Below are 25338 nucleotides of genomic sequence, written 5' to 3' on the forward strand. Positions count from 1 at the left end.
GGTTAAGTACTGGCCGATTACTTACCGGTTAGGTTCGAAAGGGGTTAACCCTGGAACAAACAGGTCCGGAGACCAGAGCAACAGCAGATAAATGAAGATTGGAAACTATTATTAGAAGGTTTCAGTGAGTAGATTTGAAGTTCCGAATTCAACAGCATCACAAGAAGCACTGGGATAATAGGGTACTATTGTGATCAGCTACAGTTTCTAGGAGGTAACATACAAATACTCATATCCCTCCCAACATATACATTAAGAAAACGACCCTTTATTCCAAATAATGTTCAAGGTCGATTCAACCATTCACCATCCTCCTCTCTGAGAACCACCACCAGAGGAATGCACATTCATCCGATCAAGCACCTTGTTAAAATCCACCGCCTGCCCGCTCTCCTCCATCCTCTGAATCACACTGGCAACATGGTCACCCCTGAAACCCATGCTAGCTAATTTTTCAATCAGATCGTTGTAAGGATGATTGCGAACATACTGTGGATGGCCAGTGTTACTAATGCTAGGTTGAGGAGTCTGGAGAGGGACACTTGCAGGGGGATATCCCCCCTGTGAGAAGTGAGGCTGTTGGGGAGGGTGATGTGCTCTACTCCCTTCACTACCATACATCATGTATGCAGTTCCTGGAGGAAGAGGGGGATGGGAGCCGGATGCCTGATACCCATCTCCTGGTTGTGCTTCAAAAGTACCCTTGATTTGCTGGGGAGGTGTTCTGCCAGGCACCCCGTACCCGTAAGGAATAGTATCCACACGACTAGGCACAGGTTGAGGAACTCCAGAATATGGAACCTGCATAGGGGTGCTGTGTGGTAATTCCTCGGGAGGAGTTGGGTTCAATGATTGTGTAGGAGGGTAGGGAGGGTAAGCTGGTGTTGATGGAGGCCTCATCGGTGGTTGCATAGAGGGCTGCTGCTGCTGTACTTGCTGGGGTGGTAATTGTTGTGGCCACTGCTGCAGATACTGAGTGAATGACGGGACAGGTGGTAGCTGATGGGTTTGTATGTGAGAAGTTTGGTATTGTTGATCAGGAGGCAAATATTGACTCTGAGTGTGTTGGGTTGATGCAGGGGCTGAAAGCGAAGGTTGGGCAGCGGCATGGGCAGGAACTGGGGCTGGGACCAAAGCAAGAGTGGGAGCCGGAGCTGGGGCTTTGGATAATTGGTTTGAAGGTAGATAATAGGATTGTTGGGTCAAATTCTGAGGCGGGGCTTGAGAGTGCTGCACCAAATGCTGTTGTGGTGGTGCAACTTGATGTGGAAGGGCAAGAGCTAATTGCTGGTTTGGCATCTCAGATGTGTGGTCAGTCTTTTTAGAATCAGAGGCAAGTGGTGATGCTCTCTCCTCGGTGGATTGTGAATGGCTGGAAGAAGTAGAATCCTTGTGAACAAGTTGTAATTTAGCCAACTCCTTTTGAGTCTCAGCTAGCTCCTGCTGATCTCTTAGTATCTGCACAGACCTGTGGACCTACAAAGTGGATCGAATACTTGAGAAATAAAATTTCGGAATCAAATGGGATGGTTCCAATCGATGATTACCAAGGCATCTATACAGACAGCAAGAGAAAGAAGTAACAAACAAGGTGATGGGACTGAAGTCCGGCTGGAAGAAATTCCGAGCTCAATTCTCTAATACACGGATCAAATATGTAATTTAAGAGTGGCTTATCTCCAGAGTATTCAACTAAGAGAGTTTGAAAACATGCAGAATGAAACTGAATCCAAGCCTAATCTCAATATGATATGAATCCAAAGAATAAAATTTAAAATTCTATCAAATATTAATGCCAACAGCAGAAGCTGGAGTTTATCCCCTGAATATAACAGCAGGAGCACAATAACCACCATATATTTTCTGGTCCATATTTAATGTACTTCTCTTCATGCTGCTCCATTTTAGATATCAGGTTGGTGCTTTCAGAGGAAAAAATAAATATATGTTTGATGTAAAGGACAGGGACCATAAAATCATCTCAAGGCTTCAAAAGGGAAAAAAATACGTCGAGACTGAGGGTACAAATGTGGGGTACCTTATAGCCAACTAATTGGTGAAATCCACCTTATCAGAAAATATATGATGTTCTCAGGATACTCACCTCTTGGATATGTTTCTCAATAGATTTGAGCTTTGAATCAGCATCTTCATTATCACGAACTAAATCAGATCGCATTTCTCCAATTGATTTATCAAGATTGTAGCAATATAACTCCAACTGTGACAATCGTGAACTTATTCCCTCAAGAAAGCACAAGAGGTTGTCCGTATATTTTTTCATGGTTTTCTCAACAGTAGCAGTCAAGTCCAAGTATGCATCGTCTGGTTGATTGTATGCGATAGGTGGGAACATCGATCGCGCCACTCCATCCTTGTGAAAATCCTGCAGAGGTCAGTGTGAGAACATTATTAATTATATATCTTGAAGTCAAAGGAACCAAAAAATACCACTAGCATGGCAGTGGCCAAAAATGAACAACTGTAGCTCAATTTTCCCGAGAATAAATAGGATATGTAAAGAAGATCAAAGGTTCAATCCAATAATATGTGCATGTGAACTTTTCTAGGTTTGGTCATTTTTTCTCTAGGCCCTAGGTAACTACAAAGACAAATGCTTTGGATCAAGGACTGAAATGCGATAAAGATATATACTATGGCAAATAAAACCCCGAAATGGTGGATTTGACCTCCCTCGTCACCGACAACTACAAAACTTTAGCATGTGATTAGTGTTGAGAGAAAATTTGATTCAAAATGGTAATTTGCTTTTCGATCAAAACACATTCTCCAAAATTTAAACCTAAAAATACTACATAAATACCACAAATGTGATATACTATAATGACTAAGTTCAATAAAGTTTCTCACTACCCCATTTAAGAATAAACTTCAGCCCAACATCAGGTTTTACTCCCTGCAATATGCAACTAGAAAACCCAGAACCCCACCCCCAAAAGGAAACAAGCTCCAGCAATGGAAGGGGGGAATTATAGAATGTGAAGGTTCAGATGGACCGAGGCGATGCTGGGGTGCATCGCACTCCTGAAAATTTCAAATTCTCCTATAGTTTAGGCATTTTATTTCTATTTTTTCACCCTTAAATTTAGTAATTTTGGGCTCCTAAATTTTTAATATAACATTTAAGTTCGAATCTCCCACATAAAATCCAGAGTCCGTAACTAGATTCACTTGTACAAACTCAAATCTTCATGAATATTACAATTGTTTCCAATAAAAGTTTATAGATGTTCTCACACCTACAGCCCAAAAATAGGTAAAATGGAATGTTCTAACCTTCACTAACTTAAAGTCAACTATAGGTCAAACGGATTACCAAATTATAAAAAAATAAGCCTCTCTTTGTCAAATCAACCTATCGATAGAACCCTAATCCGATCAGATCCCCCTTCCCACACAAAAAAAACAAAAGAAAACCCTACATATAAAAAACCAACAATGGATACCTTGCTGGAGCTGCTGGTGGTGGTACCGATTGCAGTTTCGGCGTGGTTACCATTAGACAATTCCTGGTTCCCGTAGTCCTCGTAAGAGCAAAGAATATCATCGGACCCAAAATCGAACCCTTTGGAACCACCCAAGTTGCCCCTACCCGATAACCTAGAAGCCATTTTCCCTGAAAAAGGATAAGAAAAACAGACTTACCACAAATCGAAACAGTGAAATTAGTTCTCTCGAGATATATCGAAAGAGGTAAGTGAAAAAAATATAGACTTTTAGGGCTTCTATTAAAACTGGGTAAAGCGGTTTAAACTATAATGGAAAACAAAGATTGTAATTGAAGCTTGAACTGACTTGTTTACAAAGGAAAGGAAAGGAAATTTCTTTGAAGCTGTTGGTTGTGTTGAAATTTGTGGAAGACGAAAATAGAAGTGGAGAAACGTTTTAAAAATAGGGTTTTTATGATCCTTCTGCCTCCACATTTATTATTTGGATCTCGCTAATTTCAACACGCATGTAAAATATTACCTACCAAATTATCTATATACTATATGGTCTTATTTAATCAATTTTTTATTTAAATTTTGATATTCATTTAGTAGTTAATTATTTTAGTTAAATGTTATAAAATTTTATTTATAAAAATAATCTTATCATTTTAATTTGTTTCATTCACAATATTAACATTTTAATTTCAAAATTTATTTAAAGCATTTACTGTGTCATTTCATTAAACCGATTAATTATTGATTTGTATTGTATGATCTATTTCTTTTATTAGTCTTTGATGATTACATTATAGTGTCTCTATAGAATATTGCTTAGTCATAGATAATACACACATATAGACTAACTACTCAAATCAATAACCTCTAAGAAGAATGATACTTTATTTTACTACTAAGACTACTTAATGTGTTCGCGTAAAATATTTATCTATGTTGATGTAATTGTTAAAACATACAAGCTATCAATTGATTTAACAATATGAGACGTTAGTTTAATGCATAAGATTTCAATTGATAAATTATAAATTAAATAAATTAAATTAAAAGAATCACCTTTATAATAAAATTTTGAAACATTTAAATTTAAATTGATCTATTAATATATTAAATATTATGTAATTATAAAACAAAACGTTAAAATACAAATAATATAAATAAGATAATAATTGCCGCATCATTTTGTTTCTATTCTCATTATCTTATATTATCTTCAGCACCTTATTCATATGATGGTGAATGAGTGATGCTTCAATAGTTATAGTAGACGCTACTTTAACATATTTGATAAAGCAAACCTAAAACATTATTTTTTTTATTAGAAATGTTAATATTGGGCGTTACCTATAATGTTATTTTTTATCGAAAATTAGGTAACGAAATTAATATTTCCGGTAAAAAAATAATGTTTTAGGTAATATTTTACTGAAAATGTTAAAAAATATTAGCATTTTCGGTATTATTTTTCCTTAACATATATTAAAGTTGCCGTACAGCAGAACTATCCTAATTTTTACTTTAATTTTAAAGATAGATTATGTCGTTTCACTTGCTGTTTTGGAATCTAAAATCGTTTTAACTGCATGAACCAATTTACCTCAATGATTAAGAGAATTATTGTTGTTCCTCGAAGTTACGAGTTCGAGCACCAACTCACTGTAAGGGTGATGAAGCGTTTATTATCAAATGATTGAGAGTATTTAGAACATATACTATTTTATAATCATCTTATTTTAATAAAAAATAAAATAAAATCGTTTCATGGCTTTGATTTATTACGACCTTCATAATATATAAAAATATAATTATTATTTAATAATAAAAATTATAATCATACAATTAAAAAAAATTAGGTTGTAAAATAATATTAATTAATTATTATAGAAAATTTAATTCAAATTAAATTATAAAATTTCTTGTCAAACCTTACAAAATATATCCTAAGTTACAGTCAAAATCAAGTTACAATCATATTTGAAGTTATAATTATTATATGATCTTGATCGAAAATATCTTATCATATGGTAACTATATTTGAAATATTTGATATTGATATAAATTTAAACTCATATATCTTTTTACAAAAAAAAAATATTTAATTCTTTTAAATATCGAATTGATAAATTAATGTTAAGTAGTTGTATTATCGTTGTCCTGGACTACTGACATTTTCAGGACCGGGGTTAGGACGTTGGAGGTCCTGTGCAAATTCTTAAAAAGAGACCCTTTCTCATAAAGTAGACTTAGACCCAAAAAAATGAGATAAGTTTTTTAGTTGTAGCACAATACTAATTATTGGTATTTTCCATATGACTTCAATAAAATTCGACCGTAGGTTATGTGGTTTTGGACCAAAAAATTTTACTACTGATCTATAATATTTTGTTTGATTTTATATTATAACAATAGTAATAAATCCAATTTTTTTAGGCCCTTACTATTCTAAGATCCTGTTTCGTCGCACACTTTGTGCCTCCCTAAGCCCCGTCTCTGGACATTTCCATTCTCTAGACAACCCAATAACCATGGACAACAATTGGATCATCAAATCCAAGAACATCACATGGGGATGACCCAATACATCTTTACAATAATTGCTGCAAATATAAACATCATGACACGTCAGATTAATATTCAAGAACATCTCCATAGCTACATTATCAATAGACTAAGAAAAATTCAAAAAAAAAATCTCCTTGAACCAAACTAAACTGTTGAACATCAATCTCTTTTCTTCAAAGTTAAAGTTCAACGAAGTTACAATGGCTCTCAAAAAAGAAATCCCATACATCAATAATGTAAAGTTGATCGAATTTGAACTATTTAAAATAGAAACTATTTTTACAACTATTTTACATATATATTGGAGATATTAAATATATAGTTTATAGATGTAATTGTTTAAATTTAAGTCATTTAAAGAAAACGTTACATTTTCCTATTCAAATTACTTAATGATTTTCTTTCTTTTGTAATTAAATAATCGTAACCAAACGAAAAATCATAAACGATCGTGAATTATACGTAACGAGTTTACAGTAATACCCCTTCCAGATTCCAAATTCACTCTACAAATATTCGTTTCCAGGTCTTTCTCTTTTATTTTAAGCCCAGAAAACTTGATATATTTGAGGGACTGTAATGGAAATTACGCAATAACTGCCGTGAACGAATAGGGAAAACTTGGATGATTGTGTAATTAGATCTGGATCGTACACGTGTCATACAATAATTGACTGTTTTCCCGGAATCATTAGCCTACCAGTACCTCGGAAACATCAACATGTCCGCAAAATAAATTCCTTCATTTATTTTGCTATTACGAAACTGCCATTTTGTAACTTTTTTTGTTAAAAATTATATGATACGATAATTAGTGAGTAATTTACGTAAGGAATGAGCGGATGATTTTATAATAGAGAAAGATGGAATTTATAAAATTTTAAAAGAGATAAATTTATAATTAATAATTAATTAGTCTAATAAGATGATGTACTAGAAATTTTAAGTTAATAAAAAAATATATTAGGGGCGAGCAAGTAATTGCAAAAGCAAGTGGGTGGCGTGATTTGCCGCGTAAATGTTGGAAACTTGCAATAACCAATTGGCAACGGCAACCTCCACTATATATAAATGCCGTCAAACACCGGATTTTTTTCTCATAAAATTTCCCCCTTTTTTCTTCAAACTTCTCATCCAAGAAAGAAAAGAAGACCTTTCCGTATCTCCAAAGTTCTGTGAATCAGATTTGCTTATTTATCGTCATATCCATGAAGAAAGCAGGGCTCTTCGCCGCCTCCGTCGTTGCTGCCTCTGCTTCCTCCAATTTCACTTGCAACTCCAATTTTCAGTTTTCCAGTGAGGTAAAATCTTTGAACTCAATTCTGGGTCTTTTTCTTTCACTCTGCGTTAGTTGAAAACTGGGTTTGTGTTTTTTCTTTTACTAAATCTTTTTCCGGCCTTGGGTGTTGCTCTGTTTGGTTGCCAAGAAATTAATGACAAAAGTGTTCGATTTAATTTAATTTTGCAGGACAATAAAGAGTATGAAAATTCGTCTGCAAACAAGAAATCAACTTCAACTGAGAAATTTGCACCGAGGTTTGATGGGTTAAGGTTCATTGAGACTTTGGTCACTGCTCATCGATGAAACTTGATGAAGAATTCCATTAATTGTCAACTTTTTGGCCTTTTAGTTCATCCTTCTAAGAAAGAAAAGAAAGAGATGTAATGCATCAGTATGTTTAATTGTATGTCTTATCAGTCAATCGGATGATATTACTTTGAATGCTCAAAATAATTGAAATTCGATTGATAATTAAATACGATTTATTGTTGTACGACAGTCTAATTTAAGGTTAGTTTAAAACGTATTTTAACTTAAAATATTACATTTTTTTACCCTAAAAAATTTATAATTAATAATAATTTTGGTACTATAACCAATAATATTAAATTGTGGTGGGTTTAACCTAAAATACTATTTGTCTACTTTAAAAATATACACTATTGATGATAATTTCGGTTATAATCGAGAATGTTTCAATGATAGTTTTTTAGGTTGTAACTAAAATAATTATATAATTTATATGATTTGTTACAAAAAAACGTAATACTTTCAGTTTTAATCTAAAATAACAATTTATTCTAAAAAGTTACACTCGATAAGTTTCTCGATTGTACTTGATTTATGTTATTTGTTGTATTTTAGACTCATTGTTGATTTGTTAAGCTACTCCAACACAAAAGAGTGTTTGTTTTGAATTTCATGTTGTGCTTAACTACTCAAAAATTGAAGATAAGTTAGGTAGCTAAAGATGGGAAGTTTCTTTGGCAAACCTAATTTATCTTCGCCTTTTGAACAAGCTTTAGGCTTTTTCTACGTGTTTGTTTAATCCCACTTTGCACTTTGACACTTCAACGTCCAATTTAGCTTTATGATTTGCTGACCATGTCCACTCTTGAAAGCAAGATTACCCACTTTTCAAATGTCATCCTCTAAATGGATGCTTTATTAATAACATTATTCATTAATCAATTAATTTAAATCAGATCATATAAAGCACGAATCACATGACCTCGGTGATAAAGAAATTGTTATTATTTTTTGAAGTCCCGAGTTCAAGTATCATAAATATCAGGGGTGTGAGCGTTAATGTCAAAAAAATCATATCATATAAAAAATATTATAAAAATGATTTTCTCAATTTTACTTTCTTCATTTATATCACCCCACTTTTATTAAAGAAACTAATATTTCATACTAAAATACTACTTTTTTAAAAAATAATTCTATATGTAAATCGGATCACAGTTCAACATCCACATCTTTAAGTTATTTCATTCTCCTTCATCATCCATTTAAGGGGATGGATGGTAATGGACGTCAGATTTTTACTCACATATCACTATTTTAAAATTAAGCATTAGTGTTAAAAAATAAAATAAAAATTAAGCATTAAAATGACATTTACCTTATGTTATTTATAAAAAAATAAGATTCCCATAAATATAATTATACACATATTTCAAAAAAAAAAGTGTTTGATAAGGTATACGATTGACCTACTTGACACGAAAACAGTCAAAAGGTTATATTAGAGGATCAAATCTAAAAAAAAATATTAAAGAGAAAACATTATATGAATTTTATTAAAAAATGAAACATGCGATCATGAGCATGAGCCAAGCTAAATGACGGCGGCGGTACACGTATACGAATTCTGTCTTTAACCATTTAATGATCATATATTAAAATGATATATTTAAACATTAAAAAATAGATATGTATGTAACTAACGTGTGATTTGCATTCCTTAATTCACATAAATTATATATTGAATTTTTTTTAACCGTTTAAATACAATCTTGTAAACATATACAATCATTTTCAATTGATTTATCACGTAAATAAAAATTTAACTAATCAATCGTATCTTTATGAAAGGATATTATCTAAATAATAGTGAATCTTTAAAACGATGATATACGAATAAAAGAACCCTCTATTTTAAAATATTTATCATTATGCCATTTTGTTTTGGGTGCATACCGCCTTTTTGGTAATTAATGTCTTATCTTGGACACTCCAAAAGATTGAGGTGAGGCCGAAATGGAATCCCATTTCATTTCATTGTCAGTGCAGGCTCTCTGACGATGAAACCCACTCTTCTTCTTCATGGTTGAAGATCATAAATGTAATGCTGAAGTTTGGAGAATGAATCTTATCTTCTCTTTGTTTCTTTGCTTTATGACTTGATTTGTGTTGAATACAGTAGCGGATTCACAACTTCTCGAGGGTGAATAGATATTCACTTTAAAATTTAATTTTTTTCAATTAATTATTTATTTTATTGATGATGTATATCTTAAAATTTTATTTATGTCTATTTCATACAAAATTAATATGTTAACATATAATGTGGCGAGTTCTGATTTGCATTTAGCTTGAAATTGGAAGCTGAAAATGATGTTTTCAGGACTTAAGATTTGTAGTGTTTTTTAGCCAAGTTATACCCATTTTGCTGAAAATGGTGTGTTGTTAATCCACGTAGAGAAAAAAATTACCCTCCAACTTTATACAGTGGTTTATACACATACTTTTAATGTTTGTGTATGTACGTTGATAAGATAAACATATATAATTGTCGAATAATAAATATGATTTTAATAAATTATATGAATAATTAATGATCATGTCGAATAACATAACTAATCAAAAATATATAATTCAGATGACTTTGTCGATAACAGAATAAATAATGAATACATATGTTATTTTACAACACAACTGTTATGTAATTTTCCTTTGACATGAAATGGAAGGGTAGGTTGTAGTCTTGTAGACCCTTACTCAAAAGAAGATGTTGAGAAGTCAATCTCCATTAGAGACGTGTTATGCGACTAGTCTTTTAACGTAAGATGAATGTACAAACGCAGAACTTTATATTAGGAACGTAACGTATAATTTTTTTAAAAAAAAATTGATCAATAAAATTTTACGGTGAAAAGCCCACCTCAATGTACTCTTCTCCTTCTGCCATGAGATATAAAGAAGCTGCACAAGGGTTGGTGAGTGTGGTAAAACAGAGTTTTGCTGGTTAAAGAGGAGGATCGACGGTGGGAGAGAAACGCAAACTTGGATTTGGATGTGGAGCAAACGCACCGACCTTTCTAATTTTCAATTAAAGCCAAAATTGGACGGTGGGGCTAAAATACCAATGTAGTTCGATCTTTAATTCTTTTATTATTTTTGGTCAGTTCTATCTTTCTTTTTTTCATTTCATCATCACCATTACTCTTTAGGGTAAAGTATTAAATGTTGACTTGATTATAAGAAATGGTTTTGTTGAATCTTTTGACTATTAAAAATTGTAAAATAATACTTTAATTATAGCATAGTATTTTGTTGAGTATATTAATTATTAAAAGTTACAAAATGGTCACTCAACTATTTATATGTTTAAAATTCATTCTTTTTCGTTAAAAATTGATGGTTGTCTAAACTGGACGTTAACCTGTTGACTAAGATATGATAAAATATTATCCCAAGATCTTTGAGCTAATTTTTGTGGATCAACTCTCCATTTATATTATGTCGTCGACTTAGTGCTTGAAAGCAACGTCAGTACCAGTAAATATCATTAAAATATGATTTTATCATATATCGATTAACAAATTAACGTTTAGCTTAGTCAGTCATCAATTTTTTTTAATAAAAAGGATAAATTTGAAACATATGAATAGTCGGATGATCGTTTTATAACTTAATAGTCAAGGAACTCAATAAAATAACATCTTATAGTCGGAGACCATTTTATAACTTTTAATAGTCAGAGTATTTAACCAAGCAATTCCCTATAATCGAGAGATCATTTGTGTACTTTACCCTAATCTTTAAACATCTTTTATTTATAATTTGTCACATGACATTTTGGTTTTAGAAACTTAAAACTAACTAAAATTTAAATAAAATCATAAAACAAAATTATAAAAAATCAGAATATAATTTTAAAAATTATAATTATAATTAATTTTAAAAAACAAAAAAATATAACAAGTATGTATATAATTTCTTAAATATAAAAAACGAGTTTTAAAAGAAATTTTGCCTTCTTGTGTCTTTTTAATTTTCTACTTCTTTATGAATTCGTGATAAAATTTGATTAAATCACATCATCATTTTCTTAAACACAAAACATTAAAATCTAATAAAATCGACGAAATTAAATTTCAAGAATTAAATTAATAAAAGAATAATAAAAAATTGAAGTGATAATTTCACTAAAAGTAAAATAGTTAAAACCATGTATTAAGTTAATATTAGTTAGACTTTCTCAAATTTCCAATTATGGTATGTAGACTAATTGGTCATCCAAAAATTACATTTTGTTATTATTTTACTAGCAATAAACTTAGTATTCAATTCAATTTTTTTAAAAAAAGTTTTGAAATTGACAGTAAACATTTGAACGTTTTTTTATAATTCAACAATCAATATTATTCTTTTTTCTTCCCTTTTAACACTAAGCTTTGAGCAATTAAAAATATTCATAAATATTTACCCTCGCATAATAATAAAAATCAATATTATTCTATTTTCCCCCTTTTAACACTAGGTTTTTAGCAATAAAAATAACAATAGTATTTTATAAATTAAAATCCTATTAAGTATCCAACTAGGCTTCTTAGTACTTCTTAATTCTCTAGCGTTTTATTGGTGTATCTTCTGTCTTCTTTGGATTCCTTTTTCATAGTTCCTCATAGCTTCGGCTATAGATGATTACTTGAGGTCATGTCATTCTTTTAGATCCCATAGGGCGTATAGGGGGCGGGCTCGACAGAGTGGTGTCAAGGAGACTAGTCTTAGAGTTTGTACGTTGAATGTAGCCACTTTAAATGCTAGGCTGCTGGAGCTGACCGACATACTAAGTAATAGGAAAATAGATTTTGCATGTATTTAAGAGACTAGGGGGAAAGGGGCTTGCGCCAGAGAGTGTAACGGGTACAAGTTGTGGTATTCAGGCGTAGATAACGCTAGAAATGAGGTGGTTATCTTGGTATCCTCTAGGCTCAAGGAAAATGTAGTTGAAGTTTGTAGATACCGTGATAGGATCATGATTGTTAAGGTTATTATAGAAGTGGAAGTAGTGAATGTCCTTTCAATGTACGCCCCACACGTTGGCCTAAGGGAGGGTGAAAAACGTTGTTTCTAGGATTCGTTAGATGATGTACTTAGGAGCATTCCGGATGACCAAAGAGTTTTCATAGGGGGAGACTTCAATGGCCATATAGGTAGTGAAATCGACGGGTATGAAGGTGTTCATGGGGGTTTCGGTTTTGGTAGTAGGAACGAGGAGGGGCGTACGTTGCTTGAATTTGCTACTGCACACGATATGGTGGTCACTGACTCATTCTTTAACAAGAGAGATGTGAACTTGATTACGTTCCATAGCGGGGGACATTGCACCTAAATCGACTACTTCCTGGTTCAAAATCGGGATCGATGGGCTTGCATTGACTGTAAGGTGTTCCCTGAAGAGGCATGTGCATCACAATACATATTGTTGGTTTTGGTGTTCTGCGTATACCACGGGCGGATCACTCATAGGAGGGTTAAACTAGGTAAACCTAAGATCCTTTGGAAGAACTTACATGGAGCGACAACTGATGACTTTAGGAGTAAGGTTTTGTGTCATACAAGTTTTGGAACTACAAACTCAAATAATGCAGATATGTTATAAAACAATATGGCAAATTCCATCAGAGAGGTTGTAATACCCCAAATTTTGGTTAGTGACCAAAATGTAACTTTTGAAAGTTTGATGGTCAAAGTATAAAACTTGGAAGAAATTTTAGGAAATTAAGTGGTAAAGTTCTTGAAAAGAATTTATTTCATAATTAGATAGTTTACTCTTGAGAGTGGGGTTTTATGGAAGTATATTTTGAATTTGGAATTTTGGTAAAGAAAAATTAGAAAGGGTTAAAACCGTAAGGAATCGGTAATTTCAGATTTAATTGGAATCTTACAAAAATTTGAAGGATGTTATAAATAGTTAGAAATATTATTTTAATATTTTGGATCAGATAAATTTGGTCTGAAAATATGGAAATTTTCAGATTTAATCGAAACAGTGGAATTTAGTGACTAAAATGCAAGTTTTGAAATTTCATGGGAAAATTCAGAAATTTAAAGTCAAAATATTTCATCTTTGACTTTGAATTATGATAAGGATGAGTTGTCATGGTTTTATGGTAAATAAGAAGATTCATTAAGGGTAAATTGGTCTTATCCCAATTAAGTGAATATTAGATTCATTTAAGTGGATTATAATGTAAAATATTATGATATGCACCCAACATATCATTGCATTTGTTCATCTTCTTCTCCCAAATCAGCCGTGGGTTTCTCCAAAGGTAAGTGAAAATTCCAACTCCATTTTCAAGCAATTTGTTTAGGATTTTGTGTAAGTTGTAAATAGAAAATTGTTGTATGTGAAAAACTCTATCTTTTTGTACCAATATGGCATGGTAATCTTGTTGGTGTTCAAAGATCCTAAATTTAAGGGTTTGTGTTCATAAAAAGGGATCATGAAATTGATGATGGATTTTGATGTTTGTGAGATAGTAGATTCATATTCAAGCATGTGTGATGATTAAACATGTTTGATCTTTTGAGAATTTGTTCTATGAGTTTTGATCATGGATTGTTTGAGTGAGAAAAGTTATGGAAAAATTATATATGAGTTGGAAATGATGAAGGAAGTATTATACAAGCCTTAGAAAAAAATTGGGGATCATTTCGTAAGTTTTGAAAAGTTGAAGATCAATTCGTAAATTATGGAAAATGAAGGGATTGATGTGTAAGTGTTATATAATTGATGTGTTATACTGGAATTTTTGGTATTAAATATTTAGGTGATAAAATGGTGAAGGACCATTTTGAGTAAATTGGAAAAGTTGGTTCCAATACTAAAGAGAATTAATAAATGTTAAAGTATTTTAGTGGTGAATAGGTTGAAGTATGATTATGGAATTTATTTTGGAAATATTTTTATGTTAGTACAATACTAACATATATAGGTATGAATTTATATTTTGTACAGATTGTGATTTACTCGGTGTTAAAATGATTCGAGTATAAAAGAAAAGGGTTGTTGTGGACAATAGTGAGGCTTATTTTGGAAAATTATAAAGTGTCAAGGTGAGTGCAATACATGCATGAAATTATACATGGATGTTTTATACATCATTAGGAAGACTTGGGATAAGTCGACCTTGTTTATATCGGCATGATTTTATATTATTTTTATAAATTGACATTGATATGTCAGAGTATGAAATTAAAATGCATTGATCATGAAAAATGTGATATTTTACCATGAATGTTTTCGGGGTATGAACTGCCCAATGTTAAATTTGATAATATACTTTGCCATGGATGAATCGAATAAAGTATACTGTATGCCCGAATAAGTCATTGAGGGACAGGGTATAGTTGGCATGCCATAGAGTATAGCAGTTGCAGGTTTATATTAGCACTATAGTGTGTAAGGACATTAAGTGCAAGTTTATGTCCAGATTAGCACTATAGCGTAAGCTTAGTGTAGGTGGTGGGCACGACCTTATGTGTATTATCCGGATTAGCACTATGGCGTAAGCTTAGTGCAGGCTTAGCACTACGGTGCATGTAATTTACTCGTATACGTAGGGTCCTCAGGGTTGTATATTGGGCTATTGTCTATGGTTTTATACATTATTGGTTAATAAATGGTAAGCATGAAATTAAGCTTACAAGCTTAAGAAATTAATGGCTAGTATATTGGTAAGGAATTTTATATTCAATTATATTATTTTTGATCATGGTAAAATATTGGATATGCTGATAATATGATTGTAAGGTATTTGGTTTTTATAATAAAATTATGCATGAATTGTATTGCACTGTAAAATGTTTTAATTGCCTCACTAAGTATATACTTAGCGTGTGATGATTTTCACGCGTAGGTAAAAAGCCCGTAGAAGAATAGAGAGTTCAAGGCAACATCAAGCATCAAGAAGTATATTTCTTTATAAGTAAGACATCCTAAAATGTAATGTAGTCTTAATTAGTGGCATGTAATTATTATGTTTTATTTGCTTTGTTGAACAAAATTGGAAATAAGAAAATGGAATTTTATGAACTTATATGTATTTTCGCAGTTACTGTAGCAGTTACTGTTTATTGCTACAGTAACCACGTTTTAGCAATTTCCAGATTATAAAAGGGGAACTGATTCCCCTGCTACAAGGAATCGATTCCCCACTATTCATTGTTATTGTTCACGGGTACTATTCACTATTCATATAAAAATAAATCTTTTGAATTAAATTGGTTACAACGAAACATGATTATTATGATATGGTATTTTTATAATATTATTTACCATTTTAAGAAGATAAATTTTAAATCGTTTTTGAAATGATAAAATGGTTTTAGAAATTCGGATAACATTTATAATCTGTATAGATATAATTATACGGATTATGGGTGTTACATTTATTGGCATCAGAACTAGGTTTAGCCGATTCTAGGACTAAATCGAGTTTGTTTTAAATTAAAAAAGTATATACATGCCACTAGGATGTCAAAAGTTACTATAATTGTATATATACTTGATGATGCTTATTAGGATTAAAGTTACTCTTTACTAATGGACGATGATTTTGACTGTGTTCAGATGTCAGATCATCAAGAATCGAGTAGGGCAGGCGAGCATGTTACTCCTGTTCAGAGTGGGAGTAACGAGGTGAATCAGAATCCACCCAATGCTTAGCCAAATGTAGAACCGTCTAATCTGAATCAACAGGATATGCCTGTTCAGGATCGGGGATTGTTTCTACAAGCTATAGACACCATTATTAACCGTCGAACCCCAGTGTTAGTTCCGAAAGAACTAAGAAAGATGAGAGCACCTGAATTTCGAGGTGATTCGTATGCTAATCCGATGGCTGCTGATTTCTGGTTAAATGATGTTAAGAATATGCTCAATAGGATTCCTTGTGGTGATCAAGGAAAGTTGGATGGGGTTGGGTCTCTACTGATGAAACAAGCTAGTGTGTGGTGGAATGCAGTCGTTGCACGAGTTTCTACTGAGCAAATTACTTGGGAATTCTTTCTAAATGAATTCAAGGAAAAGTATATTGGGGACGTGTTTGTCAATGAGATGATGCAACAGTTCTTAAACTTAAAGCAATCAGGCAGAACAGTTTATGAGTATGAATGTGAGTTTCACAAGCTGAGTTGATTTGCTTCAGAGTTTATTCCGATTGAGAAATCTAGAATTGATAGATTTATTTCTGGATTGGATTCTCAGTATAAGAGAATTTTGGTTTCTCATCATTTTAATGCTTTCCAAGAAGTGGTAAATAAGGTTAAAGCTATGGAAAAAGTTGATCTTGAAGATATAGAGGAGAAGAGGGCTCAAGAAAAACAAAAGGTTTGGAAGTTCATACTCTGCTCTTGCACCATTGTTCAAACGTAACAAGGGCCAACAACAGAAAAATTATGATTCCTAAGTATCCACATGAAGAAAAGGATTTTCTGGAGGAAAGTTCAAGCAGACTCAGGCAACTTCAATGGGTACTCAAGGCTCGGGATTTCGTCCTATTACTGAATGTAAGATTTGTGGGAGAAAACATTCGAGTCAATGTTGGTTTGATGAAGGGAAATGCTTCCATTGTGGTAAAGCTGAGCATTTTAAAAGGAACTGCCCAGAATTTCATCCAGATCATACAGTATCGGAACCACAGAAGGGTAGAGGTGGAAAATTGTGTAAACCTGGTACATCTGAGACTGCATCTAATCATGAAGGCAGAAGTACTGTAAGAGTTTATCACATCAAGACTGATGATGACAGAGATGCTCCTGAGATTGTAGCAGGTACCTTTTATCTCTTTGATGAACCTGTTTTTGTATTGATTGATCCCGGTTCTACATATTCGTATATAAGTACAAAACTGGTAAGAGATAGGGGAATATTTTTAGAACCTATTTCTAGGGATATTGTGGCAATCAATCCATTGGGCCATAGTGCAAAAATCTGTCGGGTTAGTAATAAATGTCCGATAAAGATTCAGGGAGTGGAATTTCCTGCAAACCTGTTAAAATTGCCTTTTGAGGAATTCAGTATAATCTTATGCATGGATTGGCTATCTTCCTACTATGGTTGGGTAGATTTTCGTTTGAAGAGATTGTTTTTAAAGGATACAATGGGTTCAGAGGTAATATTTGTTGGAGAAAGGTTAAATCTCTTATCTAATGTGATTTCAGCTTTTACTGCTAAGAAATTATTGTCTCGGGGATGTCAGGCAATTTTAGCAAATGTGTTGGATGCCAGAACTGCAGAAGTTAAGTTGGAAAGTATTCCAACTGTGCGAGAATATTCAGAGGTGTTTCCGGACAAGTTACCTGGATTACCTCCAGATAGAGAGGTGGAGTTTGGGATTGATGTATTCCAGGTGCAGCACCTATTTTGATGGCTCCTTATCGAATGGCCCCAACAGAGTTAAGAGAATTAAAGGCCCAATTGCAAGAGCTATTGGATCGAGGATTTATAAGACCAAGTATTTCACCTTGGGGTGCACCGGTGTTGTTTGTGAAAAAGAAAGATGGATCAATGCGTTTATGCATAGATTATCGACAATTGAACAAGGTGACTATAAAGAACAAGTATCCTCTTCCGAGCATTGATGATTTGTTTGATCAACTTAAGGGAGCAGCTGTTTTCTCTAAGATTGATCTTCGATCGGGATATCATCAGTTAAAGATTAAAGAGGAAGATGTTCTAAAGACAGCTTTCAGAACACGGTATGGACACTACGAGTTCGTAGTAATGCCGTTTGGGTTGACAAATGCTCCAGCAGCATTCATGGATTTGATGAATCGAGTATTTCAACCTTATTTAGATCAATTTGTGGTGATCTTTACTGATGATATTATGGTATACTCAAAGACAAAGATAGAACATGATGTTCATCTTCGTACTGTACTCGAAATACTTAATGATAAAAAGTTATATGCCAAGCTGTCAAAGTGTGAGTTTTGGTTATCTGAAGTTTCTTTTCTTGGTTATGTTGTCTCGGCTGAAGGCATAAGAGTTGATCCTAAGAAAGTTCAAGCAATATTGGAGTGGAAACCTCCAAAGAATGTTACAGAGGTCCGAAGTTTTTTGGGACTTGTTGGTTATTATCGAAGGTTTGTGAATTCGATGATTGCTTCTCCTTTGACCAAGCTCTTGAGAAAGGATGTTTCATTTGTTTGGACTGAAAAATGTCAAGAGAATTTTGAAGCTCTAAAGAAGATTTTAACGGAAGCACCCGTGTTGGTACAACCAGAATCGGGTAAAGAGTATGTGGTGTATAGTGATGCATCTCATAATGGTTTGGGTTGTGTACTTATGCAAGATGGTAAGGTGGTAGCCTATGCTTCTCGACAATTAAAGATGCACGAGAGGAATTATCCTACTCATGATCTTGAGTTAGCAGCGGTAGTTTTTGCTCTAAAGATTTGGCGTCATTATTTATATGGTGAGAGATGCCACATCTACACGGATCATAAGAGCTTGAAATATCTATTGACTCAAAAAGAGCTCAATTTGAGATAGAGAAGATAGATAGAACTTTTAAAGGATTATGATTTGATCATTGATTATCATCCAGGCAAAGCAAATGTTGTAGCAGATGTACTTAGTCGGAAAACTTTTGCAGCTTTGCGAGCGATGAATGTGCGACTATTGTTGAAAGAAAATGGCGTATTATTGGCTGAATTAAAAATAAAGTTGATGCTTTTAGATCGGATAATAGTGCTACAAAGGAAAGATGGCAGATGCTTGGAAAAGATTTCACTAGTGGAAAAAGGTGAGACTAAAGACTTTGAAATCAAGTCAGATGGATGTCTGTATTACCGAGGAAGAATCTATATTCCGAATGATGATGAGCTAAAGAAAGATATTCTTTCTGAGGCACATTATAGTCCGCTGACTATGCATCCAGGTGGGAGAAAAATGTATCATGATGTAAAGAGTCGATTTTGGTGGCCGGGTATGAAAAGAGCCATTTCTGAATTTGTTGCAACATGTCTGACGTGTCAGCGAGTGAAAGCTGAACATCAGGTTCCTTCGGGATTATTACAACCAATTTATATTCCAGAATGGAAGTGGGATAGAGTTACTATGGATTTTGTTATAGGGTTACCATTGACATCAAATAAGAAGGATTTCATTTGGGTGATAGTTGACCGATTAACTAAATCGGTACATTTTATTTCGGTGCGAATGGATTATGCCTTGGATAAATATGCAGAGTTGTATATCCAGGAAATAGTTCGGCTACATGGAGTGCCAGTATCAATCATATCTGACAAAGATCCAAGGTTTACTTCTAGATTTTGGAATTCTTTGCATAAAGCTTTGGGTACTCGATTGAATTTTAGTACGGCATTTCATCCACAGACGGATTGTCAGTCTAAGCGAACTATCCAGATTTTGGAGGATATGTTAAGGGTATGTGTGATTGAGTTCGAAGGATCTTGGGAAAAGTATTTGCCTCTAGCAGAATTTGCTTACAACAACAGCTATCAATCGAGCATTAAGATGGCTCCTTACGAAGCTTTATACGGAAGAAAGTATCGGACACCATTAAATTGGTTCGAGTTGAAAGATTGAAATCTTGTTGGTCCTGATTTATTGAAGGAGGTTGAAGATAAAGTGAGAATAATCCAAGATAATCTCAAGATTGCAGCTGATCGTCAGAAGTCTTATGCAGATTTAAAGCGAAAAGATATTGAATTCCCTGAAGGCGATAAAGTTTTTCTTAAGGTATCACCTTGGAAAAAGATATTTCGATTTGGGCGCAAAGGAAAATTAAGTCCAAGATTCATTGGACCTTATGAAATATTAAAGAGAGTTGGACCGGTGGCGTATCAGTTAGCACTACCTCTAGAATTGGAAAGGTTCATAATGTGTTTCATGTGTCGATGCTTAGGAAGTATCGATCAGATCCTTCACATGTCATTGCACCAGAGAAAATTGAAATCCGACCAGATTTGACTTATGAAGAAGAACCAATTCGGATCTTAGCTCGAGAAATCAAAGAATTGCTTAGCAAGACAATTCCTCTTGTTAAAGTACTTTGGCGAAATCATAAAGTCGAGGAAGCTATGTGGGAAAGAGAGGAGGACATGAGGAAGCAATATCCTCATATGTTTTCATCATAAACGTATTAAAAATTCGAGGATGAATTTTATTTAAGGATGGGAGAATTGTAATACCCCAAATTTTGGTTATTGACCAAAATGTAACTTTTGAAAGTTTGATGGTCAAAGTATAAAACTTGGAAGAAATTTTAGGAAATTAAGTGGTAAAGTTCTTGAAAAGAATTTTATTTCATAATTAGATAATTTACTCTTGAGAGTGGGGTTTTATGAAAGTATATTTTGAATTTGGAATTTTGGTAAAGAAAAATTAGAAAGGGTTAAAACCGGTACGAAATCGGTAATTTCAGATTTAATTGGAATCTTACAAAAATTTGAAGGATGTTATAAATAGTTAGAAATATTATTTTAATATTTTGGATCATATAAATTTGGTCTAAAAATATGGAAATTTTCAGATTTAATCGAAACAGTGGAATTTAGTGACTAAAATGCAAGTTTTGAAATTTCATGGGAAAATTCAGAAATTTAAAGTCAAAATATTTCATCTTTGACTTTGAATTATGATAAGGATGAGTTGTCATGATTTTATGGTAAATAAGAATATTCATTAAGGGTAAATTGGTCTTATCCCAATTAAGTGAATATTATATTCATTTAAGTGGATTATAATGTAAAATATTATAATATGCACCCAACATATCATTGCATTTGTTCATCTTCTTCTACCAAATTAGCCGTGGGTTTCTCCAAAGGTAATTGAAAATTCCAACTCCATTTTCAAGCAATTTGTTTAGGATTTTGTGTAAGTTGTAAATAGAAAATTGTTGTATGTGAAAAACTCTATCTTTTGGTACCAATATGGCATGGTAATCTTGTTGGTGTTCAAAGATCCTAAATTTAAGGGTTTGTGTTCATAAAAAGGGATCATGAAATTGATGATGGATTTTGATGTCTGTGAGATAGTAGATTCATATTCAAGCATGTGTGATGATTAGAACATGTTTGATCTTTTGAGAATTTGTTCTATGAGTTTTGATCATGGATTGTTTGAGTGAGAAAAATTATGGAAAAATTATATATGAGTTGGAAATGATGAAGGAAGTATTATAAAAGCCTTAGAAAAAAATTGGGGATCATTTCGTAAGTTTTGAAAAGTTGAAGATCAATTCGTAAATTCTAAAAAATGGAGGGATTGTTGTGTAAGTGTTATATAATTGATGTGCTATATTGGAATTTTTGGTATTAAAGATTTAGGTGATAAAATGGTGAAGGACCATTTTGAGTAAATTGGAAAAGTTGGTTCCAATACTAAAGAGAATTAATAAATGTTAAAGTATTTTAGTGGTGAATAGGTTGAAGTATGAATATGGAATTTATTTTGGAAATATTTTTATGTTAGTACAATACTAACATATATAGGTATTAATTTATATTTTGTATAGATTGCGATTTACTCGGTGTTCAAAATGATTCGAGTATAAAAGAAAAGGGTTGTTGTGGACAATAGTGAGGCTTATTTTGGAAAATTATAAAGTGTCAAGGTGAGTGCAATACATGCATGAAATTATACATGGATGTTTTATACATCATTAAGAAGACTTGCGATAAGTCGACCTTGTTTATATCGGCATGATTTTATATTATTTTTATAAATTGACATTGATATGTCAGAGTATGAAATTAAAATGCATTGATCATGAAAAATGTGATATTTTACCATGAATGTTTTCGGGGTATGAATTGCCCAATGTTAAATTTAATAATATACTTTGCCATAGATGAATCGAATAAAGTAAACTATATGCCCGAATAAGTCATTGAGGGACAGGGTATAGTTGGCATGCCATAGAGTATAGCAGTTGCAGGTTTATATTAGCACTATAGTGTGTAAGAACACTAAGTGCAGGTTTATGTCCGGATTAGCACTATAGCGTAAGCTTAGTGTAGGTGGTGGGCATGACCTTATGTGTATTGTCCGGATTAGCACTATGGCGTAAGCTTAGTGCAGGTTTAGCACTACGGTGTATGTAATTTACTCGTATACCTATGGTCCTCAGGGTTGTATATTGGGCTATTGTCTATGGTTTTATACATTATTGGTTAATAAATGGTAAGCATGAAATTAAGCTTACGAGTTTAAGAAATTAATGGCAAGTATATTGGTAAGGAATTTTATATTCAGTTATATTATTTTTGATCATGGTAAAATATTGGATATGCTGATAATATGATTGTAAGGTATTTGGTTTTTATAATAAAATTATGCATCAATTGTATTGCACTGTAAAATTTTAATTGCCTCACTAAATATATACTTAGCGTGTGATGATTTTTACGCGTAGGTAAAAAGCCAGTAGAAGAATAGAGAGTTCAAGACAACATCAAGCATCAAGAAGTATATTTCTTTATAAGTAAGACATCCTAAAATTTAATGTAGTCTTAATTAGTGGTATGTAATTATTATGTTTTATTTGCTTTGTTGAACAAAATTGGAAATAAGAAAATGGAATTTTATGAACTTATATGTATTTTCGCAATTACTGTAGCAGTTACTGTTTATTGCTATAGTAACCACGTTTTAGCAATTTCCAGATGATAAAAGGGGAACTGATTCCCCTGCTACAGGGAATCGATTCCCCCACTATTCATTATTACTGTTCACGGGTACTATTCACTATTCATATAAAAATAAATCTTTTGAATTAAATTGGTTACAACGAAACATGATTATTATGATATGGTATTTTTATAATATTATTTACCATTTTAAGAAGATAAATTTTAAATCGTTTTTGAAATGATAAAATGGTTTTAGAAATTCGGATAACATTTATAATCTGTATAGGTATAATTATACGGATTATGGGTGTTACAGAGGTGGGCAAAAACACCCTTGGGTTGTCGACAGGGAAGGTTAAGGAACATAAAGAATCGTGGTGGTGGAACATCGCAGTCCAAACTAAGGTGAAGACAAAGCAAACTTGCTTCAAGGAGTTTCTATAATGCAATGACAATGAAGAAAGATCGAGAGCTAAACAAAGATACAAGGAGGCAAAACGAGAAGCTAAGAAAACAATGGCTAAAGCAAATGATAAGGCATATGAGGAAATGTACAAGAGATTAGACACCAAAAGGACAAAACGACATCTTTAGGCTTGCAAAATCCATGGAGAATAGGAAAAAGGATCTAGGTAGCATTAGGTTTATTAAGGACAACAATTGTGTTCTTTTAGTGAAAGATCATGATATTAAGAGGGTTTGGGGTAGTTACTTCTTTGGCTTATTTAATAACAGTGCCTCTTTCTATAGAGATAGTAACGTTTTTGGGTCAGCCGACCATCATACTACGACCAATGATTGCCATACATGTAGGATTGGGATTGAGGAAGTCAAAATGACCTTTAGAAATATGGGGAGGGACAAAGCTGTCGGTCTAGATTAAATTCCTATCACTGTGTGGTTGACCCTAGGAGATGAGGGAGTTAAGTGGTTGACCAATATCTTTAATATTATTTTAGAGACTGCCAAGATGCCAGAGGAGTGGAGAGAGTCTACGGTGATACCAATCTATAAGAATAAAGGAGATCCCCAACGTTGTGGTAGCTACAGAGGTATTAAACTATTCAGTCATACCATGATGCTATGGGAAAGGGTGATAGAGGCTAGGTTGAGACAGGTTACTAGGGTTTCGGAAAACCAATTTGGTTTATGCCAGGCAGGTCGACTACGGAGGCGATTCATCTTCTTCGACGGCTTATGGAGAAATATAAGGAAAAAATAGAGATATTCGCATGGCGTTCATTGACCTTGAGAAGGCATATGATAGCGTACCCCGCGATACGATCTGAAAGACCTTGGAAACGAGACGGATACCAACTGCTTATATCCGGGCGATTCGTGATATGTACTGTAGATCTACTACATACGTCAGGACTACAGTTGGCGACACCGAGGCATTCCCGGTGGAAATCAGACTCACCAGGGGTCGGCTCTTAGCCCTTACATCTTCGCCTTGATTATGGACTTCATCTATTGTGCGACACCAGGCGGTGTTCCATGGTGTATGCTTTTCACTGACGACATTGTCCTAGTTACTGAAATAAAAAATGAGCTGAATAGTAGACTGGCTACCTGGAAGACTGCTTTAGAAGAAAAAAGTTCTAAGGATCAATATTGAAAAGACAAAGTATTTATGTTCAAACTTCAGTGGGAACCAAAACGATGAAGATGTAGAAGTATGCATTGAAGGACATGTTCTCCCCTCAAAGGATTGTTTCAAGTACCTAGGGTCTATGATACATAAAGATGAGGGTGTAGATGATGATGTTACACACTGTATAAAGGCGGGATGGCTAAAGTGGAGGGCTGCTACTGGGGTTTTGTGTGACAAGAAGGTGCCTCTAAAACTTAAGGGAAAATTTTATAGAATGGCAATAAGACCAGCGCTGCTATATGGATCAGAATGTTGGGCAATCAAGAAGGATCACGTAAGGAGGATGGAGGCCACAGAGATGAGAATGCTTCGATGGGCATGTGGTAGGACTCTGTGGGACATGACACCAAACTCTACAATTAGGATGTCATTGGGGGTGGTTCCTGTATCCGAAAAATTGAGGGAGGGAATACTACGATGGTTTGGGCATGTCCTTAGGTGATAACCGTCGGATGCGGTCAAGAGGG

General features: G+C 33.4%; 1 protein-coding gene across 3 annotated transcripts; it reads right to left on the minus strand.

Moving 5' to 3' along the window:
- Positions 1-167: 167 nt before the first annotated feature.
- On the minus strand, positions 168-8772 carry LOC120188424 (leucine-rich repeat extensin-like protein 5). 3 transcript variants are annotated; one of them, XM_039191871.1, is made up of 6 exons: positions 8740-8772; positions 7119-7125; positions 3468-3720; positions 2105-2386; positions 1140-1476; positions 168-1106 (listed from the first exon to the last, which is right to left on the minus strand). In XM_039191871.1, exons 3-6 carry the CDS (start codon positions 3630-3632, stop codon positions 304-306), a joined length of 1587 nt encoding a protein of 528 aa, XP_039047802.1. In that variant the 5' UTR covers positions 3633-3720; positions 7119-7125; positions 8740-8772; the 3' UTR covers positions 168-303. The 3 variants fall into 3 exon arrangements, with proteins under 3 accessions (XP_039047802.1, XP_039047800.1, XP_039047801.1); XM_039191869.1 differs by having other exon boundaries at positions 168-1476; XM_039191870.1 differs by lacking the exons at positions 7119-7125; positions 8740-8772 and adding an exon at positions 3817-3908 and having other exon boundaries at positions 168-1476; positions 3468-3637.
- Between the last annotated feature and the right edge of the window lie 16566 nt (positions 8773-25338).

Source organism: Hibiscus syriacus, unplaced genomic scaffold (genome assembly GCF_006381635.1).
Source record: "Hibiscus syriacus cultivar Baekdansim isolate YM2019G1 unplaced genomic scaffold, ASM638163v2 tig00116944_pilon, whole genome shotgun sequence".
NCBI lineage: Eukaryota > Viridiplantae > Streptophyta > Magnoliopsida > Malvales > Malvaceae > Hibiscus > Hibiscus syriacus.